The sequence below is a fragment of the Copadichromis virginalis genome, linkage group LG5, assembly GCF_057382275.1.
Source record: "Copadichromis virginalis isolate Kocher_CV1m ecotype Utaka linkage group LG5, C_Virginalis_male_GT1.1, whole genome shotgun sequence".
Lineage (NCBI taxonomy): Eukaryota > Metazoa > Chordata > Actinopteri > Cichliformes > Cichlidae > Copadichromis > Copadichromis virginalis.
Window position 1 is genome coordinate 42,082,216 of NC_140622.1, and position 17,047 is coordinate 42,099,262.

At 47.0% G+C, this 17,047-nt stretch overlaps 2 protein-coding genes across 5 annotated transcripts in view; both read left to right on the forward strand.

Annotated features, from left to right (window-relative positions):
- The first annotated feature begins 446 nt into the window (after positions 1-446).
- cnbpb (CCHC-type zinc finger, nucleic acid binding protein b) lies at positions 447-4,599 on the forward strand. Of its 4 annotated transcripts, none has more exons than XM_085457863.1 (5): positions 447-745; positions 3,186-3,302; positions 3,489-3,554; positions 3,624-3,822; positions 3,896-4,599. In XM_085457863.1, the coding sequence occupies exons 2-5, from the start codon at positions 3,200-3,202 to the stop codon at positions 4,011-4,013; spliced, it is 486 nt and encodes a 161-aa protein (XP_085313989.1). In that variant the 5' UTR covers positions 447-745; positions 3,186-3,199; the 3' UTR covers positions 4,014-4,599. The 4 variants fall into 4 exon arrangements, with proteins under 4 accessions (XP_085313989.1, XP_085313987.1, XP_085313990.1 ...); XM_085457861.1 differs by lacking the exon at positions 447-745 and adding an exon at positions 1,112-1,171; XM_085457864.1 differs by lacking the exon at positions 447-745 and adding an exon at positions 1,323-1,383.
- Positions 4,600-5,967: 1,368 nt separating this feature from the next.
- isy1 (ISY1 spliceosome associated protein) overlaps positions 5,968-17,047 on the forward strand; it is an 11,891-nt gene continuing 811 nt past the window's right edge. Inside the window, exons 1-10 of the mRNA XM_085457860.1 lie at positions 5,968-6,090; positions 10,667-10,689; positions 11,597-11,648; positions 12,114-12,179; positions 12,265-12,307; positions 14,012-14,124; positions 14,407-14,524; positions 14,601-14,723; positions 14,982-15,094; positions 15,964-16,053. Of these exons, the coding sequence (XP_085313986.1) occupies positions 6,088-6,090; positions 10,667-10,689; positions 11,597-11,648; positions 12,114-12,179; positions 12,265-12,307; positions 14,012-14,124; positions 14,407-14,524; positions 14,601-14,723; positions 14,982-15,094; positions 15,964-16,053 (744 nt within the window). The 5' untranslated portion in view covers positions 5,968-6,087. The remainder of the gene's footprint in view (positions 6,091-10,666; positions 10,690-11,596; positions 11,649-12,113; positions 12,180-12,264; positions 12,308-14,011; positions 14,125-14,406; positions 14,525-14,600; positions 14,724-14,981; positions 15,095-15,963; positions 16,054-17,047) is intronic.

Genomic DNA, 17,047 nt, shown 5'->3' on the forward strand with positions numbered 1-17,047 from the left:
GTGTGTGTTTATCAGTGTGTGTGTGTCTGTTTATCAGTGTGTGTGTGTGTGTGTGTCTGTTTATCAGTGTGTGTGTATCAGTGTGTGTGTTTATCAGTGTGTGTGTGTGTGTATCAGTGTGTGTGTTTATCAGTGTGTGTCTGCGTGTGTGTGTGTGTCTGTGTGTGTTTATCAGTGAGTGTGTGAGATTATCAGTGTGTGTATCAGTGTGTCTGTGTGTGTGTGTGTCTGTTTATCAGTGTGTGTGTATCAGTGTGTGTTTATCAGTGTGTGTGTGTGTGTCTGCGTGTGTGTGTGTGTCTGTTTATCAGTGTGTGTGTATCAGTGTGTGTGTGTGTGTGTGTGTGTGTCTGTTTATCAGTGTGTGTGTATCAGTGTGTGTGTGTGTGCGTGTGTCTGTGTATCAGTGTGTGTTTATCAGTGTGTGTTTATCAGTGTGTGTGTGTGTGTGTGTCTGTGTATCAGTGTGTGTTTATCAGTGTGTGTGTGTGTGTGTGTGTCTGTGTATCAGTGTGTGTTTATCAGTGTGTGTTTATCAGTGTGTGTGTGTGTGTGTCTGTGTATCAGTGTGTGTTTATCAGTGTGTGTGTGTGTGTGTGTCTGTGTATCAGTGTGTGTTTATCAGTGTGTTTGCGTGTGTGTGAGATTATCAGTGTGTGTCTGCGTGTGTGTGTGTCGGACCGTGTGCAGACCGCGTGTGGCGCAGACCAGCATCCAAACAAACCTCCACAGTTTCGGGTCTGAGGTGAGTCGGAGCTCCGGCGGCTTGATCCGCTCTTTTTTGCCTGCAGAGGGCTCACTGCAGCCGGCCGGCGCGCCGCTCCGCCCCGGGGAAGAGGCGCTGCGGAGCGGACAGTGTCGGTGTTTCCTCCGCTGCGGAGCGTATGCTAAGCTGCTAGCAGGCTAGCTGCCATGACGGGCTGTTTACAGGCTTACAGGCCGGAGCGGGGAGCCGGTATAAAGGACCTCATCGGCCGGGGAGCCTTTGGCTGGTGGCCGCACAGAGTGGCCTGTTAACGGCGTCGGGCTGCCATGAGCCGCGGGGGCGGTGCAGGTTAGCACAGTTGGTGGGACGGGAGGACCGGAGAGGATCGATACACGATTGATCTGCTGTTGCTCTGTGAAGAGGCATCTTATTACATGATGAACAAGAGGAAAAAGTCTGATCATGGTGAAGACCTGAGACAATCAGAACCTGTCCTCACCTGTCTTCCTGTGGTCCCCTATGTGTCCACATTAAAATCAGCTCTACAGCTTCCCCAGGTGTCTCACATGAGGGGGTCAGAGTGAATCTGATGGGACCCTGCTGCTCCATTCAATTCAGTTTATGTATATTACACCAAATCACAACAACAGTGGCCCCAAGGCTCTTTGTGTTGTAAGGTAAAGACACTACAATAATAGAACAGAAAAAAAGACCCCAACAATCATTTGACCCCTATGAGCAAGTTTGAAGCCTAATGTTAAAAATAGAAACGGTACTATGAGGTCATTAAGATAAGATGGGGCCTGATTATTTAAGACCTTGTATGTGAGGAGCAGGATTTTGAATTCTGGATTTAACAGGAAGCCAAAACAGGAGAAATCTGCTCTCTCTTTCTAGTCCCTGTCAGGACTCTTGCTGCAGCATTTTGGATCAGCTGAAGGCTTTTCAGGGAGTTTTTAGGACTTCCTGATAATAATGAATTACAGTCGTCCAGCCTGGAAGTAATAAATGCATGAACTAGTTTTTCAGCGTCACTCTGAGACAGGATATTTCTAACTTTAGAGATGTTGCACAAATGGAAGAAAGCAGTCTTACATATTTGTTTAATATGTGCGTTGAAGGACATGTCCTGGTCAAACATGACTCCAAGGTTCCTCACAGCGTTACTGGAGGCCAAGGTAATGCCATCCAGAGGAAGAATCTGCTTAGATACCATATTTCTAAGCTTTTCAGGGCCGAGTACAATAACCTCAGTTTGATCTGAATTAAGAAGCAGAAAGTTAGCGGTCATCCAGGTCTTTATGTCTTTAAGACATTCCTGCAGTTTAACTCATTGGTGTGTGTTATCTGGCTTCATGGACAGATAGAGCTGGGTGTCATCAGCATAGCAGTGTAAATGTATGCTATGTCTTCTAATGATGCTGCCTAAGGGAAGCATGTATAATGTAAACAGAATTGGTCCTAGCACTGAACCCTGTGGAACTCCATAATTAACCTCAGTGTGTGAAGAGGACTCTCCATTTACATGCACAAACTGGAGTCTATTAGATAGATATGATACAAACCACTGCAGTGCAGTACCTGTAATACCTACAGCATGTTCTAATCGCTCTAATAGGATATTATGGTCGACAGTATCGAACGCTGCACTGAGGTCTAGCAGGACAAGCACAGAGATGAGTCCACTGTCAGAGGCCATAAGAAGATCATTTGTAACCTTCACTAAAGCTGTTTCTGTGCTGTGCTGAGCTCTGAAACCTGACTGAAACTCTTCAAATAAGCCTCTGCAGATGATCTGTTAGCTGTTTGACAACTACTCTTTCAAGGATGTTTGATATAAAGGAAGGTTGGAGATTGGCCTATAATTAGCTAAGACTGCTGGGTCTAGAGATGCTTTTTGAGTAAAGGTTTAACTACAGCCAGCTTGAAGGCCTGTGGTACATAGCCGATTATTAGAGATAGGTTGATCATATTTAAGATCGAAGCATTAATTAATGGCAGGACTTCTTTGAGCAGTTTTGTAGGAATGGGGTCTAAAAGACACGTTGATGGTTTGGAGGAAGTAATTATTGAAGTTAACTCAGAAAGATCAATTAGAGAAAAGGAGTCTAATTTAACATCAATGGTACTAAGAGTAGCTGTAGATAATATTACATCTGTGGGATGATTATGAGTCTTTTTTTTCTCTCTAATGCCTAAAATGTTATTCATGAAGTCATTACTAGTTAACATTAAACAGTCCTGGAATTAAATCCTTAATCTAGTTACAGCACTTTCAGAAAGACACCTGCTGTGTTCAAATTTATTCCTCACTGCTGTGTGATCAATTATTGTAAACTCTACCTGTGTGGGTGGGCCCAGGACTGAGGAGAATCATCTCAGGTGTTCCTGGTGTGTTTTTCCTTTTCCTCCGTGGTTTTTATTCTGCACCTTCATGAAGGTAAAGTTTCACATCTGAATCTCCTGTCTGTGGTTCCAGCCGTGGTCGTGGCGATGAGCAGTAACGAGTGTTTTGGTTGCGGCCGCTCAGGCCACTGGGTGAAGAACTGTCCGAGTGGCGGCCGAGGGCGAGGGAAAGGACGCAGCAGAGGCAAAGGTGACACCCATCATCAAACCTCCATGAGTTTATTTTAAAGTTTATTAAAAAGCCTGTAGTTTTTACAGATGTCGCCATGGAGACGTGGAAACCTGTTTCCATTTCCAGCTTCTGCATTGGTGCTGTTATTGTGAACAGCTGACTATGTGACACACCCGGCGGTTCACCCCTGTCGTGTCGTTGCAGACCTGTTCTGTTACCGATGTGGCGAACTTGGGCACGTGGCCAGAGACTGCGAGCGCACAGAGGACGGTGAGGACACACGCTTACAGATCACAACAGTTTAAAGACAGGTGAGCACAGGTGTGATCTTTCCTGCAGCCTGCTACAACTGCGGCAGAGGAGGTCACATCTCCAGAGACTGCAAGGAGCCCAAGAAGGAGCGCGAGCAGCTGTGCTATAACTGCGGCAAGGCCGGTCACATGGCGCGCGATTGTAACCACGCCCACGAGCAAAAGTGCTACTCCTGCGGCAGCTTCGGACACATCCAGAAGTGCTGTGAGAAGGTCAAGTGCTACAGGTAAACTAATACTAAAGCTGAGCCTACAAACACAGGTGAACGGTCCAGCGTAACCTGTCCGTGTGCTCTGCAGGTGCGGGGAGATCGGCCATGTTGCGGTGCACTGCAGCAAGGCGTCCGAGTTGAACTGCTATAACTGTGGGAAGTCAGGTCACCTGGCGAAAGAGTGCACCATTGAAGCCACCCCCTAGCTGGCCTCTGACCCCTGACCCTACGCTCCCAAACCTCTTCTTTTATTCTCTGTACGTGCCCTCTGATCCTCCTCTTGTCATTGGTCTAGAGGCCTGTCGGTCAGCCTCGTAACAGCCAGTCAGAGCAGACGGAGGGAGGAGGAGGGGGCGGGCTACAAAACCCATTTGTTCTTCTGTGTTTTAGTTTGGTAGCTGTGTTACGATGTACAGAGCTTTTTTAGACCTGAGAGAGTGATGTATGAAGGCCAAATTAGGCCCCTCCCCTCTGCCCTTTGGGTGGGGCTAACAGAGCCATGGAAGTTTGTATCTTGCCAACTTCATTTTTGTTTTTGGACCATATAAAATGATTGTCCCCACCTCCAGCAATCACCCAATAATATCGCAGGATGAACGAGCCAATCAGGACAGGTCGCAGCAGATGTTTTACAGGTGCGTTTTTGTGCAGGTCGAGGAATCGTACGCCAAGAAAAAAAGCCGCAGGAAGTCTGGACAAAACCCCCAGAAAAATCTTATTTTTGTACATTTTACCTGTGAGCTGTTGTAAAGGTGTATGTTCTACCTGACAATAAAAAGGTAAGAAGGATGAGGGCGGAGCCTGCGGTGGCTGTCTTATTTCTTCAGACAGGCACCACTGACCCACAGGAGACGAACCGACCAATCAGATCAGAGGAAACGAGCTCCAGAGCTCACCTGAAAGCCTCATGGTTTAATTAACATCTGCAGCAGCTGGACAGAGCGATCCCTGACGACCTGCTCAGTTCCTCGCTGTCAGACACCTCCAGAATCTCCTCCTCTCATCATCATAATAATAATGGATTACATTTAAATAGCGCTTTTACAATGCCACTATTCATTCACTCTCACAGTCACACACTGGTGGAGGCAGCTACAGGTGTAGCCACAGCTGCCCTGGGGCAGACTGACAGAAGCGAGGCTGCCATATCACGCCATCGGCCCCTCTGGCCATCACCAGTAGGCGAAGTGTCCTGCCCAAGGACACAATGACCGAGACTGTCCGAGCCGGGGTTCGAACCAGTACAAGACAAACTGCCAACTCTTGAGCCACGATCGCCCCAGTGTAGTAACAGTCATCATTGTTACTACTCTGATTACATCGAATGAACGACTGACTCAGTTTTATTAAGGACACAGGAAGTTTGATCTGCGTACAGTGAAAGAATAAAGTCGCTGTGGAAATAAAACATAAATAAACATAATGAATCTTTAAAAGTTCAATACAGGTCGTACATGAACATGTCATTCACTGCTGATGTACAACAATACATCCCAGCGTTAACCTCTGACCTCTGTGGTGTTCATGATCAGACTTCTCACTTACCTGGGCCAGGGGTGTCAAACTCGTGGCCACTTGTGGCCCATGTCACCCCTACTTATATAGGCAAGGCAAGGCAAGTTTATTTGTATAGCACAATTCAACAACAAGGTGATTCAAAGTGCTTTACAGAGACATTAGAAACAAAAACAAATAAAAAGCATGATTTAAAATTGATTAAAACAAGCAAACAAACAAACTAATTAACAATTGTTGTTGAGCTAAATGTTAAAATAAGTTCTTTCTGCAGTTGTTACATACCAACACACTGATGGCAGCAGTGCTCTGACGTGTGTGCAGACAGAGGACCAGTGTGTTTGTTTGCTCGTTCAGTGAAAGGCTTCAGTTTTGTCTTCTTATACAATGTTTGACATTTAAAACAACAAACAAAACATTTTAGGAAATATTTGTTGGCGTTTGTGGCCGTCCAATCAGATCTCACACAGCTCATATAAGTTTGAGAGTTCAGCGTGCACGTCCGTCATACAGCAGATGAATATTAATGTTCTACGCTTTCACATTAACTATTTTATTTCCTACATTTGTGTGTACATTTTTATTTTATCTTACATGTCGTTGTAGGCGGGCCGCTCGTCCTGCAGGGGGCAGTAGTGCAGACATAAAACCGGATGCAGTGGGGGAGCCGGTGACGTGTTTCCTGTTAGTGTGCGTGCTGTGTTCGTGTGTGTTTGGATGGTTTCTGCTCGGTTGTTGGATTAACGGCTAAACTCCGCAGCAGACATGGTGAGAATCAGCATTTTAATCTGTTGTGTTCACTGACGTCACAGCCGTGTGCACGTTAATCAATATTCATTATTAATCAGTGATCAGGAAGCGCTCAGCGGCTCTGTGAGGAGCCGCTCCTCCGACTCCAAACCGTGTTAAAACGCTCTGAGTTAAAAATAACAGATTTTTGAATGGAGTCTGGTGGAGCAGCTGAAACATGGAGAAGACTGAGCAACCAAAGCAGACCGTGATCACCTGGTGTATCGATCAGGTGGCTGTATTGAACATTAATGCTCACGTCACCTACCGCCTACTGGTGTTGGCCAGAGGGGCCGATGGTGCGATATGGCAGCCTCGCTTCTGTCAGTCTGCCCCAGGGCAGCTGTGGCTGCACCTGTAGCTGCCTCCACCAGTGTGTGAATTCAAATTCAAATTTTATTTGTCACGTACACAGTCATACACAGTACGATATGCAGTGAAATGCTTAGACAACTGCTCGTGACCTAAAGAAAACAAAAAAGGAAAAGGCTATGAATAAGATAGGAAATAAATATGAAAAATTAAAAAGGGTAAATTTAACTAGGAAGGAATAAAATATAAATTAAGGTTAAAAATGAAATAACTGTACAACACAAATTAGAATGAAGGGTAAATTTAACTGGGAGAATAAGATAAAATATATAAATTAAAGTTGAAAATAAAATAACTGTACAACAAAATACACAATATAGAACTATATAAGAATGTATGAAGAAATATAAATAAATATATACACAATAACAGCAGCTGTACAAGTATTAACTGGAATGAAGAATGTAGTGACCAGTGTTGTGCGATCCACATTATGTCTTGTGCAGTGCAAATATGCTTAAAGTGATTTAAGTAATGAAGTGAAAACAAAGTCCAGAAAGTCCAGTGTGTGTGTAAGAACTGTATGTGTGGGTCAGTACTGTGTGGTGGTGTGATTGAGAGACCGTATCGCCTGCGGGAAGAAGCTCCTCCTCAGTCTCTCTGTGTTGGTCTTCAGGGAGCGGAATCGCTTTCCTGACCTCAACAGAGAGAACAGTCTGTTGTTGGGATGGCTGAGGTCCTTCACGATCTTCCTGGCCTTGGTCCAGCACCGCCTGCTGTAGATTGAGTGCAGGTCAGGGAGCTCGGAGCGGATGGTGCGCTCAGCTGACCGCACAACCCTCTGTAGAGCTCGTCTGTCCTGCATGGTGCTGTTCCCGAACCAGGTTAAGATGTTTCCCGCCAGGATGCTCTCTATGGTGCACGAGTAAAAGTTCCTGAGCACCTTGGAGGGCAGTTGGAAGTCTCTCAAGCGTCTGAGGTGGTAGAGACGCTGTCGGGCCTTTTTCACCACGGTGTTGATGTGACAGGACCATGACAGGTCCTGCGTGATGTGAACTCCGAGGTATTTGAAGCTGTCCACTCTCTCCACTGGGCACTCGTTGATGACGGGGGTCTGGTAGTTCCTCTCCTGCTTAGTGCTGAAGTCCACTATCAGCTCCTTTGTCTTACTGACGTTTAGAAGGAGGTTGTTCCTCTGGCACCAGTTCTCCAGATTCCTAATCTCCTTCAGGTAGGCCGTCTCGTTGTTATCAGAGATCAGGCCCACCACGACGGTGTCGTCAGCAAACTTGATGATGGTGGTGGAGCTGGTAGTGGCCACGCAGTCATATGTGTACAAAGAGTACAGCAGGGGGCTCAGAACACACCCCTGGGGGGCTCCAGTGCTGAGAGTGGTGGAGGCTGAGACATGTCCGCCCATCCTTACTGCCTGTGGTCTGCCAGTTAGGAAGTTGGAGATCCACTGACACATAGATGAGCTGAGTCCCAGATGCTCCAGCTTGGTGGTGAGTGTGGAGGGAATTATGGTGTTAAATGCAGAGCTGTAGTCTATGAAGAGCATTTTAACATAATTCCCCCTTCTAGTGTCCAAGTGAGTGAGTGATGTGTGGAGGAGATGAGAGATGGCATCGTCTGTGGAACGATTTGGACGGTAAGCGAACTGTAGTGGGTCCAGTGTGTCTGGTAGTGAAGAAATGATGAAGTCTCTGACCAGGCGTTCAAAGCACTTCATCACTACTGAGGTGAGGGCTACAGGGCGATAGTCATTGAGAGAAGCAGGGTGGGGTTTCTTCGGGACAGGAACAATGATGGACTCTTTGAAGCATGTGGGGATGACCGACTGAGATAAAGAGATGTTGAATATCTCAGTGAACACAGGAGCTAGCTGGTATGCGCAGTCTCTGAGGATACGACCTGGGATGCCGTCTGGTCCTGCTGCTTTCCTGGTGTTCACTCTCTTGAAGGCTCTCCTTACTTCATGCTCGGAGATGACGAGCACGTTTCCGGTGCTGGCAGTATCTTCCTGTCTGCAGCCGTTAGCGCCGCTAACACTAGCATTGTTGGAGTCCTTAGCTGCACCCTCGAAGCGAGCATAGAAAGTGTTCAGCTCGTCTGCCAGAGTCACGGCCGCGTTCGTCATACCGGTTGTTGGTGCTTTATAGTCCGTTATTGTCCTTAGTCCCCGCCACAGGCTCCTAGAGTCACTCTGTTGGAGTTGTGACTCTAGTTTCCTCCCGTAGCGCTGCTTCGCCTCTTTCACCGCCCTCCGCACGTTATATGACGCGGCTTTGTACGGGTCCATGTCCCCCGTCGTGAGTCCCGTGTTGTAGGCAGCGGTGCGGGATCTCAGAGCGTCGCGGATGGTTTTATCCACCCACGGCTTCTGGTTGGGAAACGTTGTGATAGTCTTTGTCTCCACGGTATCATCCGCTAGTTTCCCGATGAATCCCACAACCGCTTCCGTAAACTCGTTGACATCATCGGAGCTGTTTCTGAACATGCCCCAGTCTGCGTCATCGAGTGCGTCCTGTAACGTGGCCACCGATTGATCCGTCCAGCGCGCGACCTTCCTCTGAACCGGAACTTCTTGTTTCAGCCTTTGTTTGTATTTTGGCATGAGGAAGATGGCGGCGTGATCAGATTTGCCAAACGGGGGGCGGGATTGTGCCTTGTAGCCGTCCTTGACCGTAGTGTAGCAGTGGTCCAGTGTCCTTTCACCTCTGGTGGGGCAGGTGATGTGTTGATAAAAGTTCGGCGCTGCGCGTTTGAGGTTGGCGCTATTAAAGTCCCCCGTCACAATAAGCGCAGTGTCCCGGTGTTGTGTCTGGTGCTGTGTGAGTGCCTCATGCAGCTCGCATAAGGCGGTGACCGTGTCCGCTTGTGGTGGAATATAAACGGCACTTATAATGACCGATGTAAATTCCCGAGGTAGATAAAAAGGACGACACATGATGGACAGTAGTTCCAGATTTGGTGTGCAGGAGCGTGTGAGAGGAACAACGTTCGCACTGTTGCACCAGTTGTTGTTCACCATTAAACACACGCCGCCTCCCCTTGACTTCCCCGAGTCCCGTGTCCTGTCCATGCGGTGAACCGAGAAGAACTCGGCCGGCTGGATGGCGTGGTCCGGCACCGCTGGGTTCAGCCATGTCTCGGTGAAGCAGAGGAGATTGCAGTCCCGAATGTCTCTCTGGAACTTTATCCTGGCCCTGAGGTCATCAAGCTTGTTCTCCAGTGACTGGACGTTGGCGAGCAGGATGCTAGGCAGTAGAGGTGGGAATCACCATACATCCCACGATACGATATTATCACAATATTTAAAAATATTTTGCGATATTCAGATTCTGTACATAAAGGTTTATCAATATTCATTTTATCTAATATCAAAGTCTCGCACTCAGTCTTTCTCTTATTTCAGTTTTATTGTTGACAAACTGAACGGTTTGTATTACAGTCTAGTCCAACTGAACTGAATGCAACCATCTGGTACAATTACAGCTATTTATAAAAACTATGCAGCCCATTCAGCAACTGAAGAATTTGAAAGTAAATTAAAACAAAATATAATTTTACATTAAATAAAAAAGTTTTAAACTTCATTAAAATAAAACATGTCTTAAATTAAAATAAGTAAACTGCCAAAAAAAAGTTAAACACATTTGGACAGTGTCAGGATTCTTGCTCAGAAAAAGGAACTGATCAACATGCTCTGAAGTCAGAGTTCCAGTCCACAAAAACTTTTTTTGTAACAAAATATCGATTTCTGCTGTCCCTGTATCGATACATTATTAGCAAACAAAATATCACGATACTACACAGTATCGATTTTTTCCCCCCACCCCTACTAGGCAGAGGTGTGCACGAGCTCTCAGCCTGTTCCTGACGCCGGCTCGCTTCCCTCTAGGCCGCTGCCGCTTCCCTTTGTTCTCCCTCAAGATCTCACTGAATGTGAATGTGAGAGTGAATGAATGGTGGAATTGTAAAGTGCTATATAAATGCAATCCATTATCAGCTTGATTAAACTGCTGATTTTAATGGAGTCTGGCGGCAGTCTGGGTCTCAGCTCTTGCCCAGGTGTCAACTTTACCTGGATAACACCTCCAGGCCCAGCTGCAGGCCAACAAGGAGAGGTTCAGAGGAGGTGCTTGGTGACCTCACGTGCTATTGGTTACCATGAAATTACCTCCTCTTTGAGCTCCACATGTTTCCAGATGTTTCTCACTCCGATCTTCTCTCTGTGCAGGCAAGGAACGCCGAGAAGGCCATGTAAGTACTTCCTGTCAGAGATGTGCCGTATGACCCCCCCCCCCCCCCCCCCCACAGACACACACCTGTCCTCCTCTTTCTGTGGTCCTCCTCCACCTGACCACCTCTTCCTGTCCTCCTCTTCCTCTTCCTGTTGTCCTCCTCTTCCTCTTCCTGTTGTCTTTCTCTTCCTGTTGTCCTCCTCTTCCTCTTCCTGTTGTCCTCCTCTTCCTCTTCCTGCTGTCCTCCTCCTCCTCTTCCTGCTGTCCTCCTCCTCTTCCTGCTGTCCTCCTGTTGTCCTCCTCCACCTGTCCTCCTCCTCCACCTGTCCTCCTCCTCCACCTGTCCTCCTCCTCCACCTGTCCTCCTCTTCCTCTTCCTGTTGTCCTCCACCTGTCCTCCTCTTCCTGTTGTCCTCCTCTTCCTCTTCCTGTTGTCCTCCACCTGTCCTTCTCTACCTGCTGTCTTCCTCTTCCTGCTGTCCTCCTCCACCTGACCTCCTCCTCCTGTCCTCCTCTTCCTCTTGTCCTCCTCCTCCACCTGTCCTCCTCCTCCACCTGTCCTCCTCTTCCTCTTCCTGTTGTCCTCCACCTGTCCTCCTCTTCCTGTTGTCCTCCTCTTCCTCTTCCTGTTGTCCTCCACCTGTCCTTCTCTACCTGCTGTCTTCCTCTTCCTGCTGTCCTCCTCCACCTGACCTCCTCCTCCTGTCCTCCTCTTCCTCTTGTCCTCCTCCTCCACCTGTCCTCCTCCTCCACCTGTCCTCCTCCTCCACCTGTCCTCCTCTTCCTGCTGTCCTCCTCCACCTGACCTCCTCCTCCTGTCCTCCTCCTCCACCTGTCCTCCTCCTCCACCTGTCCTCCTCTTCCTGCTGTCCTCCTCCACCTGTCCTCCTCTTTGGGTAAATGTGTCCCTCTGCTTTGTCTGTCAGGACGGCCCTGGCTCGGTTCAGGCAGGCTCAGCTGGAGGAAGGAAAAGTCAAGGTGAGTTTCGAGATCCAAAGCGTTTATCATCATGTGTACAAAGAAAAGCATTTCTCTGTACAATGAAATTCTTTCTCTGCTGTCCACACACAGATGCCGGTTAATATCTGCAAATAGAACTAGAACAAATAAAATACATGTGCAAAAATTATTATTACTGTTAAAATAGGTCAGCTGTTCAAGAGTCTGATAGCTGTGGGGAAGGAGTTGTTGATGTTCTGGATTTCGCACTTCTAAACCTTGGTCCTAAGCAGAAGTTTGAGGAGTCCGTGTTGGGGGTGTGTGGGGTCTTTGAGGATGGAGGCAGCTCTCTTCTGGACTCTGTGATGGTAGATGCTCTGCAGAGAGGGCAGCGGGGTCCTGATGATCTTCTCCGCAATTGTTATCACTCTGCAGGCGGTTGCGGTCTATAGCAGTAGTGCTGCCGTCAGATAAACACCTGTCTGCCTGATCTCTCATCTGTAGGAAAGAAGACCCTTTCTGGCCTCAGAGTGCAGTGAACTTCCTAAAGCTGAAAAATGGAGACGACAGGTAGTCACACTGCAGCACTAGTATCAGTAGTGGTGATGGTACCTGCAGTCAGGTGTACTGAGTGTGTCCTGTGTGCCTGTTTCAGATTATCAGTGAAATCTCAAAGAAAGTCGCACAGATCCAGAACGGTGAGTCCAAGTCTCTTCCTCACTTGTCCCACTCCCCTTCTCTCACCTGTGCCTCACCTGTGTCTCTCCGTGGCTCAACAGTTGGGAGTTCGTCTTGCAATCGGAAGGTTGCCGGTTCGAGCCCCGACTCGGTCGTTGTGTCCTTGGGCGAGACACTTCACCCGTTGCCTACTGGTGGTGGTCAGAGGGCCCGGTGGCGCCAGTGTCCGGCAGCCTCGCCTCTGTCAGTGCGCCCCAGGGCGGCTGTGGCTACAATGTAGCTTGTGTGTAAAGTGCTTTGGGGTCCTTAGGGACTAGTAAAGCGCTATACAAATTAGAGATTGCACGATACCACTTTTTTATGTCCGATACCGATATCATAAATTTGGATATCTGCCGATACCGATATGAATCCGATATAGTGTTTTTTAATCAACAAAACTGTTTTTTAAATATCTTGCTGCATTTTGTATAAGTTCATACTCAAGTTTAAAACAACAACTACACTAAAGCTATTCTGTTATACCTGTATGCAAAAAAAAATTTCATAGTTCAGCAATACTGATCAATCTAATAAACTTAGACCTACACCATCCTCCCTATTCTGGTATTTTAAAGAGTACTTAGCGTAAATATTAAGCAACCTAACTAACTCCCAGCAACAACAAAAATAAATAAATAAAAAATAGGGAACCACCCCTCACGCTCCACCTCATGATGCTTAATCGACGTAATCAACCTTAATTTGATGCAGTGTGAAAAAAAATGCACAGAAATCAATTATTTTTCAAGAAATATTAAATAGATTCAACATCTTTCTTCAACAAAATTGCAGACTGCACAGATGGTACCTTCCCAAAGGAAAAAGTACTATAGCTTACTAGGGTATATATATTAGACTTAATAGTCACTATATACAGTAATGGACTTCTATACATTTTACATCAGATTAAAACTTTGGGTGTAAGATTCAGATAAATATTAAATAATTAAAAGCTCGACATTTTAAATGAGAATAAGAAAGAAAAGTATGTCTTTGTGCCCCCTTTTCCAGTTAACGCCCTATCGGCCCCCCTGGCTAAACTTTGCTAGATCCGCCCCTGCACAGTTACCAGCGTCAGCTACGTAGAAAAAGATCCTGGAGTAGAAAGTAATATTAAATACATTCTAACAACAGCTGATCAAGCTTAAACGTGCTGCTGTTGTTCAGCCGCTGGTTTCCTCTTTCTGGTGCAAAGTGGGCCAAAAGCAAACAAGAGAGACGATCAGCTGATCATTGATCAGTTTCATGATTGAAGTAGCAGCAGGAGAGGCAGTCGCTCATTAAGCTTAACGCAGGAATGCTTTACAAACATTCAGAGATGGACTTACACACTTGCTTTACTTCTCTCGGGGATAACTTTGTCGGAGATGAAATGCCGGGTTGCTAGCGAAGCTCCAAAGCATGCCACAGCTGCTCTATCACGTGATGCATACTGCTCCGAGTGCTAACGTTCTGAGGTGAGTTACGGCGTGTTGCAAGTTTTGTGAGGTGCTTTCCTGATATTTAATGGATCGGATTACATTTTTTATTTTTCTCCGATATCCGATCCAGTAATTTAGGTCCGTATCGGATCGATACCGATACGTAATATCGGATCGGTCCATCTCTAATACAAATACAGACCATTTACCTGTGCCTCACCTGTGCCTCACCTGTGCCTCACCTGTGCCTCACCTGTGCAGCTGGTCTGGGTGAGTTCAGGATTCGGGATCTGAACGATGAGATCAACAAGCTGCTGAGAGAGAAAGGTCACTGGGAGGTCCGCATCAAAGAGCTCGGAGGACCCGACTATGCAGTAAGAGACATACACAGGAGTTCACGTTTAATCTGAGCCATCAAAGGGTCAGATTAATAGAACTGTTACCATAGTAACCACTGATTTAAAGCCTGCTGTGATGAGTCACGTGACCCTGAATGTTGTAATCTGTGTAACATCGTGCTGCGAGACTTTCATCAAATCCTGACTTGATATTGATAATCTTGATTTATTATCAGTAATCATGGCAAGTTATTGAAAATTCCAATTTATTTATCAATCGGCGCAATCGAAGCAGCTGACCGCGTGTTTGTGTCGCAGCGCATTGGGCCAAGGATGTTGGACCACGAGGGAAAGGAGGTGCCTGGAAACCGCGGCTATAAATACTTTGGAGCTGCCAGAGACCTGCCGGGAGTCCGGGAGCTGTTCGAGAAGGAGCGTACGTATTTGCATAACTTCCTGTTTGATGTCACACTGTCACACCATCGGTCCTCACCAAGTATGTAATCTCCCAGCTGCCCCAGCGCCGAGGAAGACAAGGGGGGAGCTGATGAAGGATGTGGATGCAGAGTATTACGGCTACAGAGACGAAGACGACGGCGTCCTTCTTCCTCTGGAGGCGCAGTACGAGAAACAAGGTTCATAATCCCCAGATTATAAAATAATCCAGAGAATATGTGAAAATCCTGGATGATGGAATTATTGGATTATAGTTCAGCAGATTTGAAGCGTCTGTTCATGCGTGTGACACTTCAGGTAACCTCACGTGTGTGTGTGTGTGTGTGTGTGTGTGTGTGTGTGTGTGTGTGTGTGTGTGTGTGTGTGTGTGTGTGTGTGTGTGCGCGCGCGCGCACGCGTGTGTGTGTGTGTGTGTGTGTGTGTGTGTGTGTGTGTAGCTGTGCTGGAGGCGGTCCACAGGTGGAAAACAGAGAGAGAGTCTCGAGTGTCTGGAGAGAAACAGCAGGAGGAGGAAGAGGAGAAGAGCATCTACACCGTCTACAACGAAGAGGTGAACTGTCTCTTTACCTGCTCAGCCAATCAGCTTCTGTCAGGTGACCTCGGCACACCTGAGAGCGGTTCACTCGTAGAAACACACCGTCTGGTGTGAACGTGCGACTCTGACATGTAATCCAGATAAAATGATCTGGGTTTTTCTTCCATGGATCATGTAATCCAGATCACTTTTGTCCTGGTCAGTAAGAACTGAATAGGATCACTTTAATCCGGGTACAGGTTTAAGGTTATCAGTACTTGTAGTGTGCTGAGATCGTTACCAAATACGATAAATTTGATGTTAACAGCTGGATTATTGCATTAGCCATGTTTACCTCGTCTGCTTTATCGTGATACGAGGACGAGCTGAAGACACTGAAACATTTTTCAAACGTTGAGGTAGACGTCATCCAGATGAGGAAGTCCCAGAAGGTCGACCCTGTTCATCGGTTTCAGTGAAACATTTCAGTGTCAGCTGGTCTTCGATCGATAGTTACAACAATTTGCATATCAATGATGATGAAACTGACCTCACAGCCCATTGTTAGTCAGTGCTGCTTGTTCATAGGGTCAGAAACCTGCAGTCAGCTGAGACTGAAGAAGTCACCTGATGACGATGTTTCACTGAAGATGTGCAGCTGAACAGAGTCAGCCTTCTGGGTCTGACAGACGGGGTTCACGTGATTTTTATTTCATTTTATTTAACATTCAATCCAGTGACCCAACGTCAACAACATGTGGGTTATTTACTGAAACATGGTGGACATTTCGAATCATCCTTAAATCATCCAAGTTAAATAAGTTTAGAGAAGAGAAAAATAAAGACTAATTTACTGACACACACAGATGTGCTTGAATATGAACAATCTTTTTTTATTTCTGCAGCCTGATGACCAGGAGGAGCAGGAGGAGCAGGAGGGAGAGGATGGAGGACTCGCCTTCATCGCACACGTACCTGTTCCATCTCAGAAAGAGGTGAGACACACAAACACGCTTGCCTGCAACGTGAGGACCCTCACTGCCAAGGATGACGCCTGATTCTAACCAGAGCCTTGAAAGCAGCTCTGACTGTGTCCGCTTCATTTAGATCTCCAACCTACATAGAGCCAACAACGTGGCCTACCTTAGTGGGCGTCACCTTTGGCACACCTGTGCAGGCGGTGTTATCTTTACATTTCCCAGGAGGTGCAGGTCAGCCTACCGTGCAGGGTTTCAGGAGAGTTTGGTCTGTTCAATTCACTTTTATTTACACAGCGCCAAATCACAACAACAGTCGCCTCAAGGCGCTTTATACTGTAAGGTCGACCCTGCAATAACACATACAGAGAAAAACCCAACAATCATATGACCCCCTATGAGCAGCACTTTGGCGACAGTGGGAAGGAAAAACTCCCTTTTAACAGGAAGAAACCTCCCACAGAACCAGGCTCAGGGAGGGGCGGGGCCATCTGCTGTGAGAGAAGGAGGACATGATAAAGACACGGGTCGTGCCCAAATTCATGGGCTGCATCCTCCTGAGGACGGGTTTGTAGACCGATTACATCACAGCGACGCGCCGAAGGCTGTCCAAATTCGTAGACTCCTCCGAATGCAGCCGACAAATGCGTCCTGCTTTTTCCCGAATTTGAAGGATGGGTCGGGTGTGTCCTTCGTGGCCCACCATATCCAAGAATTCAAACCAGCCAAACTCCAGTTTCCAGCAATGGCGGCCGCTGCTAAGTTTTTAAATTACTCTTACTAATCTTTCTGGGTCACAAAATAAACTTTTAACATATTTTCAGGCGAGAAAGTAGTTGTGTAAACATCAAATATCTGCTCGGTTTATCAAGATATCGCATATTTGCAAAAGTGCTTCGACGTTTTCAGAGGCGTCTGCTCCCCACCAGCTCGACAGCTAGCCGGGAGCTCGAGGGTTACTGATGCGGCCGAGAGCGGCACAACTCCCGGCACATCATTTTCAGATCACCGC